General features: G+C 38.0%; 1 protein-coding gene across 1 annotated transcript; it reads left to right on the plus strand.

Annotated features, from left to right (window-relative positions):
- Window positions 1-9421: 9421 nt before the first annotated feature.
- On the plus strand, window positions 9422-21798 carry LOC129069586 (phosphatidylinositol-binding clathrin assembly protein-like). Its single transcript, XM_054572252.1, has 10 exons — window positions 9422-9458; window positions 12065-12259; window positions 13607-13749; window positions 16017-16092; window positions 17295-17397; window positions 17558-17651; window positions 17772-17883; window positions 18669-18775; window positions 20376-20417; window positions 21742-21798. The coding sequence occupies exons 1-10, from the start codon at window positions 9422-9424 to the stop codon at window positions 21796-21798; spliced, it is 966 nt and encodes a 321-aa protein (XP_054428227.1).
- The last annotated feature ends 2726 nt before the right edge of the window (window positions 21799-24524 follow it).

A 24524-nucleotide genomic window follows, 5' to 3' on the forward strand; every position in this document is an offset into this window, starting at 1 on the left:
ATTTGAAGAAATAATTATTGAAAACTTCCCTGACCTGGTGAAGGGAACAGGCACACAAGTCTGGAAAGTGCAGAGTCCCAAATAAGATGAACCCAAACAGGCCCACAAGACACATCATAATTAAAATGCCAAAGGTTAAAGAAAAAGAATCTTAAAAGCAGGAAGAGAAAGACAGTTAGTTACCTACATGGGAGCTCCCATAAGATGGTCAGCTGTTAACAGAAACATTTCAGGCAAGAAGGGATTGATACAAAATATTCGAAGTGATTAAAAGCAAGGACCAACAACAGAGACTACATTACCCAGCTAGGCTATCATTAAAATTGAAGGAGAAATAAAGAGCTTCCCAGACAAGAAAGTGCTAAAGGAGTTCACTAACACCAAACCAGTATTATAAGAAATGTTAAACAGTCTTCTTTAAGAAGAAGAAAGAAAGAAAAAGAGGATGAGTGCTATGAAGAATAAAATGGCAATAAATATGTACCTATCAATAATAACTTCAAATGTAAATGGCTTGAATGCTCCAATCAAGAGACAAAGGGTAGCTAAATGGATAAGAAAAGAAGACCCATATATATTCTGTCTACGAGAGACCCACCTCAGAAGGAAAGAAAAACACAGACTAAAAATAAAGGGAAGGGAGATATTTTATGCAAATGGAAATGAAATAAAAGCTGGAGTAGCAATGCTTATATCAGAAAAGATAGACTTTAAAACAAAGGCCATAAAAAGAGACACAGGACACTACATAATGATGAAGGGATCAATCCAACAAGGGGATACAACCCATGTAAACATTTATACACCCAACATAGGAGCACCTAAATATATAAAGCAAATCTTGATGAACATAAAGTAAGAGATTAACAGTAATATAGTCATAGTAGGGGATTTTAACACCCCACTGACATCAATGGATAGATCTTCTAGACAAAAAATCAACAAGGGAATGGTGGCCTTAAATAACACACTAGATCAGATGGATGTGATTGATATCTTCGGAGTATTTCACTCCAAAGAAGAAGAATGTATGTTCTTTTCAAATACACATCAAACATTTTCTAGGATAGGCCACGTCTTAGGACAAAAAAATAAGTCTCAATAAACTTAAAAAGATTGAAATCAGCCCTGGCTGCTGTGGCTCCGTGGATTGAGCACCAGCCTGTGAACCAAAGGGTTGCTGGTTCGATTTCCAGTCAGTGCACATGCCTGAGTTGCAGGCCAGGTCCCCAGTCAGGGGCGTGTGAGAGGCAACCACACATTGATGTCTCTCCCCCTCTCTTTCTTCCTCCCTTCCCCTCTCTCTAAAAATAAATAAATAAAATCTTGAAAAATAGAAAATAAAAAGATTGAAATTATATCAAGCATTTTCTCCAACCACAATGTTATGAAACAAGAAATTAGCTCAAGAAAAACACTGAAAAACACACAAACCCATAGAGGCTAAATGACACATTTCTAAACAATGAACTGTTAATGAGATCAAGGAAGAAATCAAAAGATACCTTAAAACAAAAGAAAATGAAAACAAAACAACTCAGAATCTTTGGGACACTGTGAAAGCAGTCCTAAGAGGAAAATTCATAGCATTACAGACCTACCTCAAGAGACAAGAAAAATCTGAAATAAACATTCTAATATTACACTTAAGAGAACTAGAAAAAATAACAACAAACAAAGCCCAAGTCAGTTGAGAAAAGAAATAATGAAGATTAGTGCAGAAATAAAATAGAGGCTAACAAAATAATACACAAGATAAATGAAACCAAGAGCTGGTTCTTTGAAAAGATAAACAAGATGAATGAATCTTTAGCCAGACTCATTAAGAAAAAAAACGCAAGAAGGTCCAAATACATAAAATCTGAAATAAAAAAGGGCAAGTAAAAACTGACATCACCAAAATACAAAGGACTGTGAAAAAATATTATGAACACCATATGCCAATAAATTGGACTATCTGAAAGAAATGGATAAATTTATAGAAACATGCAATCTTCCAAACTGAATCAAGAAGAAAAAGAATATCTGACCAGACTGTTTACAACTAATGAAATTGATGCAGTAATGGAAGAAACTCCCAACAAACAAAAGTCCTGGACTGGATGGCTTCACAGGTATTTTTTTTTTTTACCAAACTTTCAAAGAAGAACTAACACCTATCCTTGTAAAACTATTCCCCAAAATTAAAGAGGTGGGAAGACCCCCAAGCTCATTATATGAGGCCAGAATTATCCTAATTCCAAAACCAGATAAAGACACCTCAAAGAAAGAAATTTATAGGCCAATAACCCTGATGAACATAGATACAAAAATCCTCAACAAAATATGATAAAGTTAATCCAGCAATACATGAAAGAGATCATACCCTATAATCAAGTGGGATTTATTCCAGGAATGCAAAGGTAAGGCAATATCCACAAATCAATTATACCACATAATCAAATGAAGAATAAAACCCTATGATCAGAGCATATCAATAGGTGCAGAAAAAGCAATTGAAGAGATCCAGCACCTATTATGATAAAAAAGCTCAGCAAGAGGAGAAGAGAGAAAATACATCTCACCATAATAAAGGCCATATATTAAAAACCCATAGCTAACATCATACTCAATGAGGAAAACTAAAAGCATTTACCTGAAGATCAGAAACAAGATAGGGATGTCCGCTTTCACCACTCTTACTCAGCATAGTACTGGAAGTCCTAACCACAGCATTCAGACAAGAAGAATTAAACTGGCATTATTTGCAGATGAGAGGATACTGTATATAGAGAGCCCTAAAAGTTCCAACACAAAAATACTAGAACTGATAAATTAATTCAGTAAAGTGGCAGGATACAAAATAAATATCTAGAAATTACTTGCATTTTTGCACACAAATAATGAACCATCAGAAAGGGAAACTAAGAAAACTATCTCATTTACAATCGCATTTTAAAAAGAGCTAGGAATAAATTTAACCAAGGAGGTAAAAGACCTCTACTTGGAAAATTATAAGACCCTGAAGAAAGAAATTGAAGAAGATACAATTATATGGAAGCATTTATCACCATACTCATGGATGGGAAGAAATAACATTGTTAAAATGTTGATACTCCCCAAAACCATCTATAAATTCAATGCAATTCCTAGCAAAGTACCAAGGACGTATTTCACAGCACTAGAACGAACATTTGAAAAATTTATATGGAACCATGAAAGACCCCAAATAGACACATCAATCTTCAGAAAGAAGAACAAAGTTGGAAGAATCACACTACCTGATATTAGACTATACTACCAGGCTGCAATAATCAAAAGAGCATGATACTGGCATAAAAACAGATGAAGAGACCAATGGAATAGAATAGAGAACACAGAAATAAACCCATTCCTATATGGTCATTTATATATGACAAAGGATGCAAGAATATACAGTGGGGTAAAGGCAGTCTATTCAATAAATTGTGTTGGATAAATTGGACAGATACATGGATGAAAATGAAATTAGTCCAAATTCTTATGTCATATACTAGAATAGACTCATATATTAACGACTGAAATATAATGTTCAAAACCATACATAAAACTCCTTGAAGACATAGGCAGTAAAATATCTGACTTTTCTCTTAGCAATATTCTTTATGATATATTTCCTTGGGCAAGAGATAGATACAAAAGAAAAAATAAACAAATGGGACTGCACCAAAGTAAAAAGTTTTTTGCATAGCAAAGGAAATTATCAGAAAAATGAAGAGACAACCTACTGAATGGGAGAACGTATTCACCAATGATACATTTGATAAGGGGTTAATATTCAAAATTTATAAAGAACTCATGCAATTCAACACCAAAAAACCAAGCAATCCAATTAAAAAATGGGCCAAGTATCTGAATAGACACTTCTTCAAAGAAGACATATAGAAGACCAATAGTCGTGAATAGATGCTCGATGCTCAATGCCACTAATCATCAGAGAAATGGAGGTTAAAACCACAATGAGATACCACCTCATGTTTGTCAGAATGGCTATCATTAATAAATTCACAAATGACAATTGTTGGCAAGAATGTGGAGCAAAAGGAACCCTCATGCACTATTAGTGGGAATGCAGATCAGTGCAACCATGGACTTTCCTCAAAAAGTTAAAAATAGAATTGCCTTATTACCCAGCAGTTGAACTTCGAAGTGTATATCCAAAGAACCCAAATGCTAATTTGGAGGAATATATGCACCCATATGTTCATTGCAGTATCATTTAAAATCGGCAAGATATGAAAGCAACCCAAGTGCCCATCAATAGGTGAGTGGATAAAAAGTCTGTGGTACATATATGCAATGGAATATTATTCAGCCTTAAAACAGAATGAAATCTTACCATTTGTGACTGCATGAATTTACCTACAGGTTATTAGGCTTAGTGAAATGAGCCAGCCAGAGAAAGACAAATGCCATATAATTTCACTTATATGTGAAATCTAAAGAACGAAATAAATGAACACACAAAACCCCAACAGACTCATAGATACAGAGAACAAACTGATGGTTACCAGGTGGGAGGGGCTCCAGGGTGGGTGAAAGTGGTAAAGGGATTAAGAAGTACAAATTGTTAGTCACAAAACAGTTACAGGAATGTAAATTACAGCATAGGGAATATTGTCAATCATATTACGGTAACTATATATGGTGCCAGTTGGGGTACTGGAAATATTGAGGTGAAAACTATGGAAAGTATGTGATTGTCTAACCACTAAGCTGTATACCTGAAATCAATACAAAATAATATTGAAAGTAAACTGTAATTGAAAAATTAAAAAATTAAATGAGTTATACATATATATTTTTCCTGAACACATACATTTGATGTTCAAACCAGGGTAGGCAAAACATGGGTTATATAAAAAGGTGAAGAATGGAACACTTCAATACAGTTATTTATAGATGAAAAATTTACACTTCCAGCATAAAATGTACAACATAAAGAATTTTGGTGGACCCAAGATGATGGAGGAGTGACTGGAAGTTACAGTAACCTCCTCCCAGGACCAATCTGGAATTACAACTAAGTTGTAGAGAAATCATTCGGAATAAACAACTGAACAATAGCAAGAGAGAAGCCTTATAACCACGGACAGAGAGAAGAGACAGGTTCAGCACAATGTGACTGGTAGGGAGTGCAGTGGAGACGTGAGAGGGCAGGCTGGGTTTCCACAGATGACAGCCAAAGTGCCTGAGAGATATTTAAGCAGCTGGGGGATGCCCCTGAGAAGTGTGGGGTCTAAACTCCAAACTGGGCTCCCCAGCTTACAGCACCAGAACCCAAAAAGTATACAGATAACATCTAGCTATGAAAAGCAGCAGGATTTCTCTCTGCCAGAGACGGACACCTGGAGAGTAAAAGAGCCATTAAAGGGTCAATGCATAAATTTTCATTTGCAGCCACTTATCCTGGGCTCCAGCAAGTGCAGTTGCATAGTAGACCAGAAGAGAGACTGGGTGGGGGGTGGCTTTGGGAAGAGAACTAAAAGAGTAGATGCCGGGATTGTGGTGCTGAGTCATCCCCCATACTGCAGCAGCCATCTTGTCCAGGCAGACCACCACCCTGAGTGGTATCAGCCTGAGGGAAAGCAATAGCCCTGACCCCAGGGGGGACTTTGCCCTTGCCCTGTGGTGATTAAGCCTGACTGCTGACTGCAGAGTGATTAGATTAACAATGTAAGGCTCCTTCCAGAGACAGTAGATCTCTGGTAGTCATGAACAAGCTGCATAAGGCCAGATTGGGTGACCATCTGACATCACCAGAGGCAGATCCAGAAAGAAAAAACAGTGCGCCTGCACAACAGCATACAAAACACAGTGGGTGGAGTGACCCTCAGTCAGCCAGCCGGAAGGAAGGACCCACGAAAGAACAACCCAAACAATCAAAACCCAATTACATCCAGAGAGCCAACATAAATGTCATAAAGGGCATCCCAGGGGCATTAAGTTCAGGAGGTCAAGGAGATAGCACCACTGAATCTCACAGGTCTCCTACCATAGAAGTTCACACCATGAAGACAGGGAGTCAAAGCAGATCAATTTAAGAAGCAGAAGCAAACAAGAGGAGTTGCTGCTAAAATGGGGAGACAAAGAAACAACCCCAAATCAAAAGGAAAGGAGGAATCACTAGAAAAAGTGATAAATAAAATAGAGGCAGGTAAACTGTCAGACATTGAATTCAAAACAATGGTTATAAGGAAGCTCAATGAGCACAGTGAGAATTACAAAAAACTACAGGGAAGCTACAAGGAACTTACCGCATACTACTCCGGCATGAAAATGGACATAGAAACTATCAATAAGAGCCAGAAAGAAATAAACAACACAATTTCTGAATTGAAAAACACAGACGAAGGAATTAAGAGCAGGCTATACGAAGCAGAGGATTGAATCAGCAAGCTGGAGGACAAGATAGAAAAAAATTCCCAGAAAGAGCAAGAAAAGGAAAAAAGAATAAAAAAGAATGAAGAGGTTTCAGGGAGCTGCAGGACAACCTGAAACATAATAATATCTGTTTAATACAGATACCAGAAGGAGCGGAAGAGGAGCAAGGGATAGAAATCCTGTCTGAAAAATTAATGATGGAAAAATTCCTTAATTTGAGGGGAGAACAAATCACACAGGCACAAGAAGCACAGAGGGTCCCATTCAAGATGAACCCAAAAAGGCCTACACCAAGTCGCATCATAATTAAAATGGCAAATATCAAAGACAAACAGAGAATCCTAAAGGCAGCAAGGGAGAAACAGCTAGTAACATACAAGGGAGCCCCAGTACAGCTAGCAGCTGATTTCTCAACAGAAACACTACAAACCAGAAGGGAATGGCAAGAAACATTCCAAGTAAAGCAAAGCAAAGGCCTGCAACCAAGACTACTCTATCTAGCAAGGCTCTAATTTAAAATGGAAGGTGAAATAAGGAGTTTCCCAGACAAAAGAAGGCTAAAAGAATACTCCTCGACCAAACCAGCATTGCAAAATATGCTAAAGGGACTGCTTTAAGAAGATGAAGGAAATGAATGAGAGAGAGTGGAACTGAGGTACAAAGGGGAAAGATGGCAATGAATAAGTACCTATCAATAATAACCTTAAATATAAATGGATTAAATGCTCCAATTGAAAGACATAGTGTAGATGAAGGAATAAGAAAATGTGACCTACACATATGCTGCCTACAAGAGATCCAGCTCAGAAAAAAAGACCTACGCAGACTGAAAGTAAAGGGATGGAAAAAAAATATTTCAAGATGGAGAGGAAAAAAAAAAAAGCCAGCATAGCAATATTTATGTCAGTCAAAATAGACATCAAAACAAAGGCCATAAAGAGACACAGAAAGACACTTCATAATACTCAAGAGAAGAATTCACCAAAAAGACATAAATATTGTAAACATACATGCACCCAACATAGCAGCAGCCAAATATATTAGGAAAACCTTGGAGGACTTCAAGAAAGATATAGACAGCAACATACTTATAGCAGGGGATTTTAACATCCCACCACCAACAATGGATCTAAACAAAATATCAACAAAGATGTGGGCACTGAATGATGCACTGGAACAAATGGATTTAACTGATATATACAGAACCTTTCACCCCAAAGAAGTAAAATACACATTCTTTTCAAATACCCAGGAAACACTTTCAATAATAGATCACATGATAGGACACAGAACAAGCTTCAACAAATTCAAGAAAATTGAAATCATATCAAGCATTTTTTCAGACTACAAGTGCTTGAAACTAGAAACAAACCTCAAGGAGGGAAAAAAAAAAAAACCAAACACTCAAATTCATGGAGACTGAATAGCATGCTATTAAACAACGAATGTGTTAATAGTGAGATAAATAAAGAAATCAGAAATTTTCTGGAAACAAATGAAAAAGAACACACAAAAGTCCAAAACCTATGGGACACAGTGAAGGCAGTCCTGAGAGGGAAGTTCTCAGCAATACAGGCCTATCTCAAAAAGGCCTATTATATGCCAAGAATTTGGAAACCTGTGTGAAGTGGACAAATTTCTAGAAACATATAATCTTCCAAAACTGAATCAAGAAGAAAGAGAAAGCCTATTCAGATTGATAACAGCTAGTAAAATTGAAGCAGTAATAAAAAAGAAAAAAACAAAACTCTGAGCATATAAAAGCCCTGGACAAGAGAATTTGCAGAAAAATATTACAAAGCATTTAAGGAAGAGGTAGCCCCTATCCTTTTCAAACTATTCCAAAAAATGCAAGAAGAGGGAAGACTCCCAAACTCTTTTTAGGAGGCCAGCATCATCCTAATCCCAAAACCAGATAAAGACACAAGAAAGAAAGAAAACTACAGGCCTATATCGCTGATGAACATAGACGCTAAAATCCTCAACAAAATATTGGCAAACCGCATCCAGCAATACATTAAAAATATCAAACACCATGAACAAGTGGGCTTCATCCTCGAGGTGCACGAAGAGCAGGCTATATGAAGCAGAGGATTAAATCAGCAAGCAAGAGGATCGTACAATATTTGCAAATCAATAAATGTAATATATCACATAAACAAAAGGAAAGACAAAAATGACATGATCATATCAATAGATTCTGAAAAAGCATTTTATAAAGTATAGCACCCATTTGTGATAAAAACATTCAGCAAAGCAAGCACACAGGGAGCATATCTCAACATAACGAACGCCATGTACGAGAACCTACAGCCAACATCATATTCAATGGGCAAAAACTAAAAGCTTTCCTGCTAAGATAAGGAATAACACAAAGGTGTCTTCTCTCACCACTTCTATTCAACATAGTATTGGAAGTCTTAGCCACAGAGATCAGACAAGAAAAAGAAATATAAGGAATCTGAATTGGAAAGGTGGAAGTAAAGCTGTCACTGTTTGCAGATGACATGACAGTGTACATAGAAAACCCTATAGACTCCACCAAAAAACTACTCAACCTAGTAAGTGAATTTGGCCAAACAGGAATACAAAGTCAATATTCAGAAATCGATGGCCTTTTTGTACACCAACAATGAAAGATCAAAAACAGAAATTAGGGAAAAAATCCCATTTGATATTGCAACAAGAAAAATATAGTACCTAGGAATAAACCTAACCAAGGAGGTAAAAGACCTGTACTCAGAAAACTACAGAACACTGAAGAACAAAATTAGGAAGTCACAAATAAATGCAAGCATATACTGTTTTAATAGACTGGAAGAATTAACATCATTAAAATGTCCATACTACCCAAAGGAATCTATATATTCAACACAATTCCTGTTAAAATACCAATGACATTTTTCACAGATGTAGAACAAATATTTCAAAAATGTATATGGAAGCATAAACAACCCCAAATAGCCTCAGGAATTTTTAGAAAGAAGAACAAAGTAGGAGGGATACCTGATATTGGAACATGTATAAAGTCCTTATGAACAAAGACAATGGGGAGGGTAAGATTAAATGTGGGGGCATGAGTAAGGCAGGGTAGGGTAATGGGAAGGAAATAGGTATAACTGTAATTGAACAACAATACAAAATTTTTAAAAAGAAAAAAACCAATACCTGATATCAAACTATATTACAAGTCCACTGTAATCAAAACAGTCTGGTACTGGCATAAGAACAGACATATAGATCAGTGGAACAGTATAGAGAGCCCAGAAATAAACCCATGTATCTACAGTCAATTATTATTTGACAAATGGGGCAGAAGCATAAAATGGAGTAAAAATAGACTCTTCAACAACTGGTGGTGGGAGATCTGGACAGCTACATGCAAAAAAAATGAAACTTGGTCACCAACTTATACCATACACAAAAATAAACTCAAGATGGATAAGAGACTTAAATATAAGTTGTGACACCATACCAGCCCTAGAGGAGAACATGTGAGGGAAAATATTAGGTATTCCATTGCAGCCATATTTTCACCGATATGTCCACTAGAGCAAGGGATATAAAGGAAAGAATAAACAAATGGGACTACATCAAATTAAAAAGCTTCTGCACAGCTAAAGAAAACATAAGCAAAATGAAAAGGGAACCAGCGATATAGGAAAATATGTTTGCCAATGATACCTCGGACAAGGATTTGATCTCCAAAATACATAAAGAACTCACATGACTCCACACCAGGAAGACAAGCAATCCGATTAAAAAATGGGCAAAGGACCTGAACACAAACCTCTCTAAGGAGGCCATACACAGGGCCCAGAGACATATGAAAAGATGCTCAGCATCACTAGCTATCAGAGAGATGATGCAAATTAAAGCCACAGTGAGATACCAGTCAGAATGGCCCTCACAAACAAATCAACAAACAAGTGCTGGCAAGCTTGTGGAGAAAAGGGAACCCTAGTACACTGTTGGTGGGAATGCAGGCTGGTGCAGCTACTGTGGAAAATAGTATGGAATTTCCTCAAAAAACTAGAAATGGAACTGCTTTTGACCAGGCAATCCCACTATTGGTATTATACCCTAAGAATCCTGAAACACCAATACAAAAGAACCTACACACCCCAATGTTCATAGCAGTGTTATTTATAATAGCAAAATGCTGGAAACAGTGTAAGTGCCCTTCAGTAAATGAGAAGGTCAAAACACTGGTACATTTGCACAATGGAATACTATGCAGCAGAGAAAAAGAAGGGACTCCTATCCTTTAGGAGAGCATGGATGGAACTGAAGAGTATTATGCTAAGTGAAATAAACCAGGGAATGAAAGATAAATACCATATTATCTCAACTATAAGTGGAACCTAGTGAACAAAACAAACAAGCAAACAAAATAGAACCAGAGGCATGGAAATAAAGGACAAAGTGATAGTGACCAGAAGGGCAGGGGGAGGGGGCTAATGGGAGAAAGAAGGGGAAGGGTCAAGTCAAAGAACATGTAAAAAGTACCCATGGACAAGGAGATTGGTGGGGGGGGCAGGGTTGAATGTGGGAGAGGAGGTGTGGGCAGAGCAGGGGAGTGTAATGGGGGGAAAAATGGGGATAAATGTAATAGAACAACAATAAATTTTTAAAAAATAAAAAGAAAAAGAATTTAAAGGTCATTGTATATTTAGAATTTGTCATTTTTATGTATATTGTCCAAGTATGTAAAACTAGAATATATTCAAGAAAATTTCACTCAGAAAATTTACCTTAACAGCATATTTTGTGCCATAAAATAACTTAACAAATTTTAATATATTGAAATTATAAGAACCATGATCTTTTATTAAAAAAAGCAGTACTTAACCGTAAGTGACTATATTATTAAAAGAGAAGAACCTTAAGTAAGCTAACTTACCTTAGGAAACCCGAAAATAAAGAGCAAAAGGAAGTGAAAGCAAATAGAAGGCAAGGAATAATAAAGAGCAGAAATCAATGGAATATTAAACAAACTATAGAGAAAAAAAGTCAATGGAACCTAAAGGTGGTTCTTTAAGAAAAATCATTCAAAGTGATAACTCTCTAGCCAGGCCTATCAAGAGGAAAAAAAAAGAGAGAGAGAGAGAGAGGACCTTTACATTACCAATATCAGGAACAGATGTTAACATCACTACAGATCCCAGAGTCATGAAAAGGATAATAAAGGAATACTATTAAACAACTGTATGGACTTGTGTATTTGAGCACGTCACCTCAGGAAAGATACTGCCCCCATAATGTGTAACTGAACCCTCCTAAAAATGCCTCACTAAGGATTCCCAAAGTACCGTCATACGACTGCTTAACTTCACAAGATCTAAACATACCCAGACCTTTCATCTGGAGCCCCCAAAATGTCCCCCTCCCTCAAACTATTCATTCTATGGTTGTTTGTTTTGAGCGTTTACTATGCAGGGGGTCTACCTTACCCCCACTGGATATGCCCCGCCCTAAGCCCGATCCTGTCTTCAGAATTTGTACTCAGACCCGCGGCCATCTTTCCCAGCTTTCTGCAAGAAACCCGGCATCTCAGACTTTAAATCCCACCTCATAGTGCTGCAGATCTGCATCAGGCTCCACGAGAAAGTCATCTGGTGAAAGTTACATGCAGAGCCAGTTCTTTCTTCCGTCACCTCAGGCGTCCCATCGGTTACTAGGGATGCTGTTCTTTTGCTCAGTCAGTTGGTCCGGAAGGGGTGGGGCCAGGCTCAGCAGCCATCACCCTCGTGGCTGGCGGTGTACGACGACGCACACATGGGGTCGTCTGTGTCCAAGGCTGCCCTCGGGGCCACCACGGATGAGTTCATGGAACCGGAGCCGAAACACCTAGCTGGTAAGTAGGAGGTCTAGTGCAGGTGGCTCACAGAGGGCTAGCCTGCTCTGAGTACCTCTAATGGTGAAACCTCCCCCTCTTCCCCCTCCTCCTCCTCTCCCCCTCCCCAGCCCTCCTCTCCGTACTCCGTGTCGTTACAGGACCAGTGAGATTGGGTTCTCACTTCTAGTAAATTTTGATTGCGCCTAGAAGAGAACCACTGGGTTTTTAAACTCCAAGCTGTAATTTCGAAATAACTTAGTACACAAGAGGTGGTGGATTAACACCTCAGGTTTCTGAGAGAGGTCTCAATTCCAAAGTCCACCTCAGGCCCTTTTATAAATCATGACATTAGCAAGTCTTTTGAAATGAAGGAAAAGACAATCAAGCAGGCCTTCCCATAGGTAGTCCTTATCTAAGTTCCATGAATAGACATTAGAGCAAGGGTGTCCAACCTTTTGGCGGCTTTGGGCCACACTGGAACAAGAAGAGGTGCCTTGGGGCACACATTAAATATATTGTGACTTGTAAGCACAGAAAAAAATCTCATAATGTTTTAAGTAAATTTACAGTTTTGTGTTTGGTTGCATTCATAGCCATCCTGAGTTGCATGTGGCCCACAGACCACAGGTTGGACACCCCTGCTTTACAGTGTTCACCCCAACATTTTTTTTTGTCCTGTGTATGTTTCCAGGGAAAAGAATTTTGATTCTTAAAGCTACCTTTTGCTCAAAGACAGAATAGCCTCCAGGATCTCCCGACTCCCTATTGTCTGAGTTCATTGTGAACAAGGACTTATTTGAATAGTATGTGCTGTTGGCAATATACCTAAATCCTACTGCTGTTGAAACTCTCGTAGCTGACTCAGTCAGTCTTTTCATCGCCTCTTAGCATTTTGCTTTAAAACTCCATTGGCTTAATATATATTTGCCTTCTGAAATTTTATCTTCTTATCATCTTGACAATGTGCATGTATTACGGCAATTTCAAATCCCAGCCCTGCCACTTAACTACTTGTATGTCCTTGGGTATGTTACTTACCTTATCGAGTCCTATTCATTTAACAATTATTTACCATAACCTGTTATGTACCAACTGTTGTGCTGCATCTTGGGGGGACAGTGGTGACCAAAATGAATACAGCCCCCACCCTCGTCAAGTATACAGAACTCTAGGGTAGATAGGCATTAAATGTCATGTAACATGTCATTACAAATTGTAATACTTGTAATGAAGAAAATGTTTTGGATTATTCCCTTTGTCATTACTCTGAGATTTGATTCTGTGTTTAAATTAAAGTTACCAGTTTTGGTTTTGAAAATTATTTCTCACTCCGCATTTTAATACTTGTCACTTTCTCTAATTTAGATCTAATACAGTACATAAATGAAACAAATATGAGTGTTAAAGGCCTGGCTGATGTTCTTTCTGAGAAAACTAGGAGCAGCAGCTGGGTAGTGGTGTTCAAAGCCCTGGTTACTGTGCATCACCTTATGGTGCATGGAAATGAGGTGAGCATGGTAGATACAGAAATGGTAGTCATTTGCAACTGCAAAAATGTTCTTGATTTGACAAAGGCTTACCGCCTTTTACTGTCAACTGTGACAAGTAAGGGAAATGAGCAGTGGATATTAAAACTGTTTTTTTTTTCATTTTACATATGAATATATCTTTATAATCAGTATTTAAGGTATACTATTTTAGCCACTGGATAATAAAGTGGACAATAGGTTGGGTATTTCACTCAGTTCTTTAAATGATTTAGACCAAAAAGAGAAAGCCCTCAAAAATGTATTGCTACATAACTGCTTTATATTACCAGAAGAAACTGAACACTTGAGTGTATTATATCATCACTTGTCCACCTCTTCCCACATATACTTTTTTATTTTGTGGAACAGATGAAATGTTCTATAATATTAAATTACTTACTGTTTTCTACTTCAAATTAACATTTTATCTCAGTAAACTTTGCATTAAAAATTAGGATTTGGAAATTTACTGGATTTTGAAACTTACTATAAAGCAGTAGTAACTACATAGCATAGTATTGGTAAAGATGGAACCTTTATATAAATGCATCACAGTGGAGAGCTCAGAAGTAGAACTGTACTTATATAGGAGTTTGGTGGCACTAAAAACATGGGGGAAAGTATGGAATTAAAAATAAAGCCTTTTGGTACAAGTAACATCCCTGTGAAAAAAATAGAATGAGATCTTTATCTTACCTCATATACAAAAATAAATTCCACATGAATGAAATATCTATAAATGCAAAAACTTAAATTTTAAAATAAAAACATGTAGGAGAATGTGCTTAAGATATTTTAGTAAGGAAGATAGTATAAAGTTGGAATAAGATTTTTTATATTACAGACAAAAGATTAATATTTAGAATATATTATCAATAACAAAAGGGCAGTCCTGGCCAGGTAGCTCCGATGGTTGGAGCATTGTCCTGTGCACCAAAGGTTGTGGGTTTGACCCCTGGTCAGGGTTACATACCTAGGTTGCAGTTTCAATCCCCCATCAGGGTGCATATGGAAGGCAACCAATCGATCTTGACCTCTCTCTCTCCTCCTCCCTTCCTCTCTTTCTAAAAACTCATTAAAAAAAACATACCCTCAGGTAAGGGTTAAAAAGAAAGAAAGAAAATGGCAGTACAATAGAATAATACACACAAAAAATGAACAGACAATTCATGGAAAGGGAAACCAGAATGATAGCCATCAGAGAACATGCTCATATGAGCAAAATTTAAAATGTATGACAGTCTCAAGAGTTTCAAAGACCTTGAGGAACTGGTAGCTGACAAACCGTTGGATGACATGCAAATATTAGTTGCTGCAGTTTATCACTATCAAAGGAGAGCACTGAGACATGTTTAGTAAAACTGAAAATGCCCAGCGCAGTAACCCAGCAAATCCACTACTCATAGCATATTTATAATACTTAGAAAGTAAAAATCACCTAAATTTCAGTAAGTAGGGAACAGAGAACTAAAATGAGGTGTGTTTGTACAATGAAATACTACATTGCATTAAATGGGACGTATACGAACAAGGCTACATCTTAGGAAAAAAACCAATGCTAATAGAGGAAACAAACTGCAAAATGATAGAGTATAGTATCATTTATATAAATTTTAAAAATGCATTTAATATTTTTCCATGGAACAAATATATATGAAGCTATAAAGAAAATAGACTAAAGATAGCACATTACAATTATGATACAGGTTCATTCTAGGTAAGAGAAAGAAATGGAACTTAGGGATGGGGTTAAGGACATTTTTAACTTTATCTGTAATACTTTAATTCTCTTATTTTAAAAATAGGCTTGAAGCAGCTATGTCAAAAAGTTAGCAGTTGCCATTTCTGGGTAGGGGAGTGGAGTACACGGACGTATAAATTTAAAAAAATTTTCTCTAATTTATTAAGTAATGTGCTATTAAAGTAAGTATATAATTAATTAAATATTCTCAAAATAAAAAAGGAGGAATGGCTAGATAGAAAGTCTTGCAGGGGAAGGGTATGTATACACATGAGCTTTAATGTTTAACTCCTTATTTACTGGGGAGGTATATAAACAGAGGACAACACTGCAGGTCCTATGTTGTGTTGCCCAGGAAGTGATCATGCTCACCTTAATCAATGCTCATGAAGTACATAGACCTGGTAAGAATTATGTTAAGGATTCGTTCACAATGACAAAATCATTAATGAACTCTGTTTGTGGGAAGAAACTAATTTTTGGATTTGGCCCATTTGTTTGACAGCGTTTTATCAAACATCTTGCATCTAGAGACTCTTTGTTCACTTTACACAACTTCCTGGATAAAAGTGTCACAGAAGGTAAGATGATTCTTTGATGGAAATATTTTTATGTGGCAAGGAGGGAAAAGTTCTGAAAACCATGCCTGTTTTTTAAAAATGGTTCCAAATTATTGCACTAGCTGGTGTGGCTCAGTGGATTGAGTGCCAGCCTGCAAACCAAAGGGTCACCAGTTTGATTCCCAGTGTAGGGCACATGCCTGGGTTGCAGGCCAGGTCCCCAGCAGGGGATGCGCAAAATGCAACCACACATTGATGTTTCTCTCTCTCTCTCCCTTCTCTCCCCTCTCTAAAAATAAATAAATAAAATCTTTTAAAAAATGGTTCCAAATTATAAAGAGTGTGGTGTGTTGTACATTTTATGATGGTAGATAATTTCTAAATGCATTGATACAGCACATTCGGGTGCTTATTGAGAGTAACAGAATATGCTAAGTGCTAAAGAGAGAGGAAACTGCTCTCTCCAGGTATCAGTATTTACTCAGTAAGGTCTTCCTTGTTCAGTCTACCAAAAATTGTGGCACATCCCTGGGTCCCTTCTCTGCCTGAGTTTTATTCTTTTCATTTCTTGCTGACTAACCATTTCTGTGTTTTTCTTTCCTTTTGCTTGTCTATCAGTTCCACATTGGAATGTAAGCTCCATGAGGGCAGAGATTTTTATCTATTTTGTTCACTGCTGAACTTCCAGCATCTAGCATAGTGCCTGGCTCGGTAGGCACTCAGCAATTGTTGAATGAATAAATAAATTCAATAAATGAATCAAGGTATGTTTGGAAGTTGAGTTTCCATCATGGCCTCTTTTTCTCCATTTTGCTTTTGAAGTAGGAGTCAAGGTCATTTGCTTCATGGAGTGAAGGTGAGGGAGGGATGACTACAATGAGATGGGGAGTTTTAGGGAAATGCTAAGAATTTACAATAGTTTTTGTGGAAATGTGAAAGAAATTGATAAAGTTTAATTATTTCCCCTGTTCAGGAATGTTAACATCAACACCACATCATGAAGTGATATAAAGGCTTTGAGGAAATAAAAAGTAATATTTAACAGGAAGTTTGAGGAATGTAGGACTAGATGATTAATGAAGGCCATTCTAGCTTTTGTGCTTCAAAGATATTGTTGAGGTATACGGGTGAATGTGGAATGATAAGTCTTTGTGTTTATTGACATATATTGCAAATGGTTAATATTGGTTAAATTAAAAATAATTAAAATATTTTATTTTTAGGCCCTACTATGTCAACTTTCATCAGACAGTATAGCAGGTACTTGAATGAAAAGTCACTCGCATATAGACTGATCTCATCTGACATCACCAAAACCAAGAGAGGGTCAGTAAATATCATTAATGTGTAAGCAAGAAATACTGAAATAATTACGTGCTCTGATATGTAGTTTGTCAAAAACACAGCGGTATTTAAATATGCTTATGTCATAGTACTTCTCAAACTGTTAATTATTGATGTTATAAATTTCTTTGATCTTTTACAGGATGGATGGTATGATGAGAACTATGAATACTAAAGAGTTGCTCAACACACTTCCAGTAATTCAAATTCAGTTTGATGCTCTTCTTAATTTTAATGTAAGAGCTTTATAAATTCTTTTTTAAAATATTGGTAAATGGCATTGTTTAACTATTGGTGGGGGAAGAAATTTTTTTAAACTGTGTTAGTAATTGATTTCATTTTTACTTAACTTTCAGGCAAATCCTGATGAACTAACTAATGGTATAATACATGCTGCTTTCATGCTTCTCTTTAAGGATTCTCTTTGCCTCTTTGCAGCCTATAATGAGGGAATCCTTAATCTTCTAGGTAGGCTAAAGAATAAACATTACATACTTTTTAAAAAACTGTTAAAAACAACTTATTTGTAAAAATCTTTTATGTCTAGATTCATATTTGTTTCAGACTAAAGATAGAAGATACTTTCAAGGTCATAAGTGCTAACTGATATTTCTGGGAAATTTACCAGGGAATCAATATGGGTTGCCATATTTATGCACTACTCATTAAGGCACACTCCACCAAGGTCAAAAATGCAGTTCAGACTTTTCTAAGAAAATGTAGCCTATAACATAAGTAACCGTTATTGATTAGATAGAAGCATATATTTTGTAGGCTTTTCAAGAATTAACTGTCACCGTCTTTATAGAAAGCATTCTCCAGACTTCATTGATGAGAATTAGATTTTTTTTGTTATACTGAAGAAGTACCTGTACATTTGTAGAGTTATAAAAGAGTAGGAAACACAGCCCCTTCCCTCAGAGAGCTTCAGAGTTTTCAAAAAGATTACAGGCTAGAAGTTGTAGAAATTGAAACTAAACTATCCAAACAATCTCTGTATGCTATTAAATTTTAGATGTATTCCCAGCACCAGTGTTTGGCATGCAGTAGTTACACCATAATAATCTGTTAAATATATAAATTGAGCAGCGTTGTTGCTTTTAAAAACAAAATAACTGGATTAAAACTGTAATTATTTTGAACAAGTTAAAATAATATCCAGGAGCAGCTTAAAATAGAATAATCAGAATGAAATGAAACTTGAAAATTGCTAAGTTATTGGCTCCTACATGATAATATTTTTTCTATTTTAGGCAAGTTTTTTGACATGAGGAAAAGCCAATGTGAGGCAAGTTTGGATATCTACATCAAGTTCCTTGATAGAACAACCAAATTAGCACAGTTTCTGAAAGTTGCAGAGGTATACAACTCTATTTCTATCCCAGGCTTTTCTGTTTTGTATAGTAGCTTAATAACCAATATAACTATCCCCCCTACCACTACCAGCACACACACACACACACACACACACACACACACACACACACACGGAAATTGATAGTAGTTTAAACTATTTTGTAAACAATAAAACGGAAAACTAAATTAAAGTACCTCAAATGTACTTAATTCAGTGCACTTGTGCGCAAAAGCAATCTGACAAGGATTTCTGTTTGCAGCCATGAGGATAACCGTTCATAAGCTCACCCTCAGCAGAAACAACTCTAAAACTGGGCCAAAATATATATGATGTCTTTTCAGGTAGAACAGGTCTGTGGTCAATGAGAGAAGGAAACACATAACATGAGCCTCATATCTGCCCTGATATTTAGAGGAATCCAAGTAGGATAAATACAAAGAGAACCATGCTTAGGCAACCAATAGCAGAACTTCTGAAAACGGGGGAAAAAGACATATTACCCACAGGGGAACAATATGAATAATAGCTGACTCTGACTAATTGAAAAATTAGAACACATTTGTATGATGTCCAGACAGCAAAGGCTCAGTATCTGACAAGTCTTTTGTTTTATAGTTTTATCCTTAGGACAAGTATAAGTTTGTGCTTAAGTGCACAAGGCCTACTTTATTTAGCCTGATAGTTTTCTTGATCTATTGGATTGGCCAAAAAGTCTGCTTATTTTTTTCCATAAAATAAAAGACACATTTTTTATCTTCACCAATAACTTTATTGATTTGGCTGTTTTAAGTATATCAGCTTTCTCCCACATGGTATAACATTGATTGTTCTCAATTAATGTCCCGATTTGATTGCTATCAACTTCAACTGGCCTACCCAACTGTGGAGCTTCATCCAGCACAAAACTTCACAAACCACTTTTGACACATTCAGTTGGTCACAGCACCTTCTCCATACACTACACAAATCATTTCTTATGTTTCAGTTGCATTTTTACCTTTCTTGAAACAATAAAGCATAATATGCCAAAAATGTTGCTTCTTTTCTTCTGTCTTAAATATTAAAATGGCTACACAAAAATTCACCAGTTTTTTAAAAAGAATTTATTTATTTATTTTTAGAGAGGGAAAGGGAGGGAGAAAGAGAGAGAAACATCAATGTGTAGTTGTCTCTTGCATGCCCCCTACTGGGGATCGGGCCTGCACGCCAGGCATGTGCCCTGACTGGGAATTGAACCAGGGACCCTTTGGTTCGCAGGCTGGCATGCAAACTCAATCCACTGAGCCACACCAGCCAGGGCAAAAATTCACCAATTTGATAAGTTATTTTTAAATGCACGCTGATATGGCAACTGTCACAATACACTCTCTAACAAAATTGTTTTGAATGAAGTTAAAGACAACTAAGTGCTACTAGAGACATCTTTTAGTAAAAAACCAAATGCACTTTTTGGCCAACCCAAGTAGATAGGTACCAGCCTAGCAAGGCATTCATGTTCTTGCGGCATTTTCTCTTTTGTGGATACATTGGTCTCACAGTTACTTTTCTTTGTTGCCATGCTCTGCTATAATGTGTGCTTCCCTCTACCTTTTTGTGAATTCAGGAAGTTGGAATTGACCAAAACAACATTCCATATATTACTCAGGTCAGTGTATCTCTCTTATGTATTTAAATGACTTTTCTATCTTTGTGTGTTTATTATATTAATTATAATCTGAGAATCTACCCTTTGTCATATACCTATGTGTGTATTTTTGTTTCCACGTGAATAACATATGTATATACCGGCAATTTCAACCTTTTTCATATGGCACACATAAACTAGTAAAATTCTGCTGTACACCAAAAAAATTTATCTTTGCCAATTAGACCAAAAAATAGGTATAATTTTGATTCGTTCATGCTGGAAGGCTGTTGTGTTGGCTGTTGTCTTTTTTATTTGACAGTCTAAGGGAAAAGAAGTCAGTGTCCCTGACTAATTAGGTATTGCATGCTGTATTTTTATTTTTTTAAAGATTTTGTTTATTTATTTATTTTGGAGAAGGAGAAAGAGAGAGAGACAAACATCAATGTGTGGTTGCATTTCGTGTGGCTCCTGCTGGGGACCTGGCCTGCAACCCAGGCATGTGCCCTACACTGGGAGTTGAACCGGTGACCTTTTGGTTTGCAGGCCAGCACTTAGTCCACTGAGCCACACCACTGAACTAGGGAGGTATTGCATGCTGTACAAATTCTCATGGCACATCGGTTGAAAATTGCTGGTCTATACACATAGACTTATATCTTCTGAGTAGATCTGTGAGCTATTGATCTTATAAAGAGGTTGTTTCCTTTTGAGTGCTAAATGATGATTCATAGTATGAGTTTAACAACTAGAATATGCTTTTTAAGTGGGCAAAACTGATCAGTGGAAACAGCAAAATATTTGGAATAATAAACTTAGGTTTGAGGCTGCCTTGTCCACTTTTCAGGATTGTAACCTCAAACAACTTATTCCATTCTCCATGCCTCATTTCTGCAACTGTAAAATTGGTGTGATAGTATTGTCTATCTCATAGCAGCATTGTAAAAATCAAATGAACTCAAGTTTTTTCCTTCCCTAGAAGCTGGTCATGGGGAATCAATCCCTCACATGGCAATGGGTGTGATGTGAGGTAAAGGTGGAAATTCAGCAGGTGTGGATGAAATGAGGGTCTGGCAACCTGCTCATGCAGTCTGCTTGTGCCCTCTGGACCTGCCTGTACTCCATTCCAGTTGTACCCTAGGGCTGGCCCAGCCAGAACCTGTACAGAGACCTTTTTTGCTCTGGGCCCCAAACTAATGTGGCAGGATTTTAGATAACCTGGGCTATGGACCAAAGCAGTCTTCCTTCTGTGGGAAATTGTTGTCTCCAGAATCCAAAGGACCTACCAGGTGTTGTGTTTCCTTTTAAATGGTGGAAGGTGCCCGATGCCTACTTTATGTTTTAGGGAAGATTTCCTGATAGACCCCTGGCCACTGAAACCTTAAACATTTTACTGATGTAGAAAGCTCCTGAATCTTTATTAACTACCCTCTGGAGCACATGTAGCTTTCAAAAGTCTCTACTGTTCTGGCCAATTCATGCTCATCTGATTCAGTCAGCACGAAGTCATGGATACAAGTGGATCCATGTGATTTTTCTGAGGGGTAACTAAATGGTCTAGATGTTTTCTGACCATATTACGACAGAGGATTGGTCAAAACTGTACTGTTTATTTCATATGCCTGCTAACTTTTTCTCATCCACAGTTTTGATAGCAATAGAAAGCAGAACATTCACTAAACTTACAGCTCAGGTACCTACAATGAACCTGAGACTGTGTTCTCTCTATCAGAGAAACCGTAGTGGCACCATGGCTGCAATTGAATGACTACTTGATTGAGAATGCTGTAGTTTTGTCATTCTCCAGGGCCTGACTACTTTGAGGGGGGGGTCATACTGGTGAATTACATGGAGATCATGGGGGTTGTTATCCCTGCATCCTTTTTATCTTTAAGATTGACACTAAGTTCTGCCATCATCTGAGGGGGAAATCTTGTTCTTTATTTACTATTAATCCTGGAGGGCAGATGGAGGCTGTTTCAGAGGCATGTCCCTAGCTGGGCTCTGCTGTGACTTAACTGTAGTTAGAGTCCTAGAGGTCAGGAGGGGGATGGGGACAGATCCTGATGGAGCATGTCACTTGTGGGGCATCATGTCCAACAAAGGGGATGGAGGAAGACACTTCTTCAGGCTCAGAGGTTTCTAGTGAATCTGGAGACACAGGACTTTCAGGCCATCCCTGCAGCTCTCCCCACTTAATAAATCAGGGGCTTTATTCTTTATCCAACCAGGTCCCTGGCCCTGGTGTGGCAGACCTGCCTTAGTGGTGACTGGAGGAATATACACTATTCAGAGTGCCTGGCTCAGGCGGTAGTCATGTGTGTGGGAAGAAGCCTGTGAAGAGAGAGGTACCAGATTGAGATCCCCTAGGGAAAGAGAGGATATTGGATCCAGAACACAAGTGGAAGTAGTGGCGTCAAAAAAGAGGATAGGGGAGGCAAGGAGTAGAAGATGGTTGCAAATGTAAATAAATGTTAGATGTGGTTGCAGAGAAGGAGGGAGTTTCTGTCTGATGTCTTCAGAAATACAGACACACACACACACACAACCTCTCAGGTATATACAGCACAAGCATTCCTCAAGTAGAGATGAGGGACTTGTGCATAGACATTGAACCACACAGAGTGGTCCACAATGGGAACCACTGTTGGGTAAAATAATGCATGGCTTCCTGAATGAGAAGTCAGATAACCAGACAGAGACAGTGAGAATATCTGAGTTAGTAGGGGAGAACATGGGATTCCATTGTCCAAAGACACATACTAGTGCATTTCTATCAATGCTCATTCACAAACAAATACTTGACCCCTACCAGGTGGAAGCTGCTGTAATGAATAAGACACAGTCTGAGCCCTTGGGTTCCTGAAAAAGACAGAACAAAGACTATACAAGCATGATTGGATATCTCCCAAAATGTAGTTCTCTCATTTTTCTCCACAATGAGCTCAGTTCCTTAAGGCAGGTGGGAAGGGTTTCTTTGCTGAGAACCTCAGCTCAGCCATTATGGGGTCACAGGCGAGCGTTAACTGACCTGGGCTCAGCCTCCTTCAGTGCTCGGCGCCTGGAGCTGGAGCTCTAGGGGGACATTTGGAGGAGCTCCAAAATGGAGGTACATGTTTCCCCTTGTGCCACCCTCTCTCCTCCTTACCCTGACTCTGGTCTCCAGGACCCCTGAATCAAAAGCAAAGTAGATGGCTGTGGGAAAGGCTGCAGAAGATAGGTGAGGGTCTTTGTTGGTAAACCTTCATGCAGATCCCCATTCCTTCCTCTGTACATCATCTCATTTCAACTAAAAGAGCTTGCTTTTTAAAAAATATGTATTTATTTATTTATTTTTAGAGAGAGGGGAAGGGATGGAGAAAGAGAGGGAGACAAACACCGATGTGTTAGAGGTTGCCTCTCACAGGCCCCCAACCAGGGAGTGGGCTGGCAACCCAGGCATGTTCCATGACCGGGAATTGAACCTGCAGCCTTATGCCTTGCAGGGCCATGCTCAACCAACTGAGCCATTCCAGTCAGAGCCAGAAGGACTTTTTATTTTTTTATATTGTTCAATTATAGTTGTCTCAGTTCCCCCACCTTGCTCTCCCCTGCCCTGACCATGCCTCTAGAAAAGCTTTTTTATCAGTATGTGGCCTCTGGCCCTCAGCCAATACAGAAAGTCACTTGTCATATATGGTCTTGGGTAGCTTTCTCAGGTGTCCTGGAAACCCTGGAATGGAGTGAAATGCAAGGCTCTGTGGGAGGGGAGGGAGCCTAGAGAGAGATGAGAACTAAGTCAGCTTCACCTTTGCCCCACTCATTTGGTCTCTGAGAGAGGTCCACTCAAAACAATGCACAGATTCAAGGAGCATTTTCAGCCAATCTGCGGCTACATCCCTCGAATGGTGTTAAGGTCTCCCTCTGTGACTGTACGCTGGCCAGTTTCTCCTTGTGCTTCCAGCAGTCTTTACTTTATGTGAGTAGATGCTGTTAGGAGTAGGCTCACCATTTTAAGGCTCACTCAACCCCTTTTGTTTTCTTAAGAGCACTCTCCCTGGTTTCCTCAGCTCATCCTTTCTGCCTTGGTTTCATTGACGTTGTCTGGAGCTCTCAGAGCCTCCTCTTGTGAGCAGCTGTGTCTATCCC

Source organism: Pteronotus mesoamericanus, unplaced genomic scaffold (assembly GCF_021234165.1).
Source record: "Pteronotus mesoamericanus isolate MK-2021 breed Mesoamerican mustached bat unplaced genomic scaffold, CSHL_Meso_final contig_226, whole genome shotgun sequence".
Lineage (NCBI taxonomy): Eukaryota > Metazoa > Chordata > Mammalia > Chiroptera > Mormoopidae > Pteronotus > Pteronotus mesoamericanus.

What these genes read in the sequence shown, in the direction of transcription:
- LOC129069586 (XM_054572252.1), top strand. Translation starts at nt 9,422, where the DNA reads ATGTATAAAGTCCTTATGAACAAAGACAATGGGGAGG. An exon ending in GGAGCCGAAACACCTAGCTG is followed by an intron (nt 12,260 to 13,606) that starts GTAAGTAGGAGG and finishes TCTCTAATTTAG; the next exon opens with ATCTAATACAGTACATAAAT. An exon ending in AGTTTCTGAAAGTTGCAGAG is followed by an intron (nt 18,776 to 20,375) that starts GTATACAACTCT and finishes TTGTGAATTCAG; the next exon opens with GAAGTTGGAATTGACCAAAA.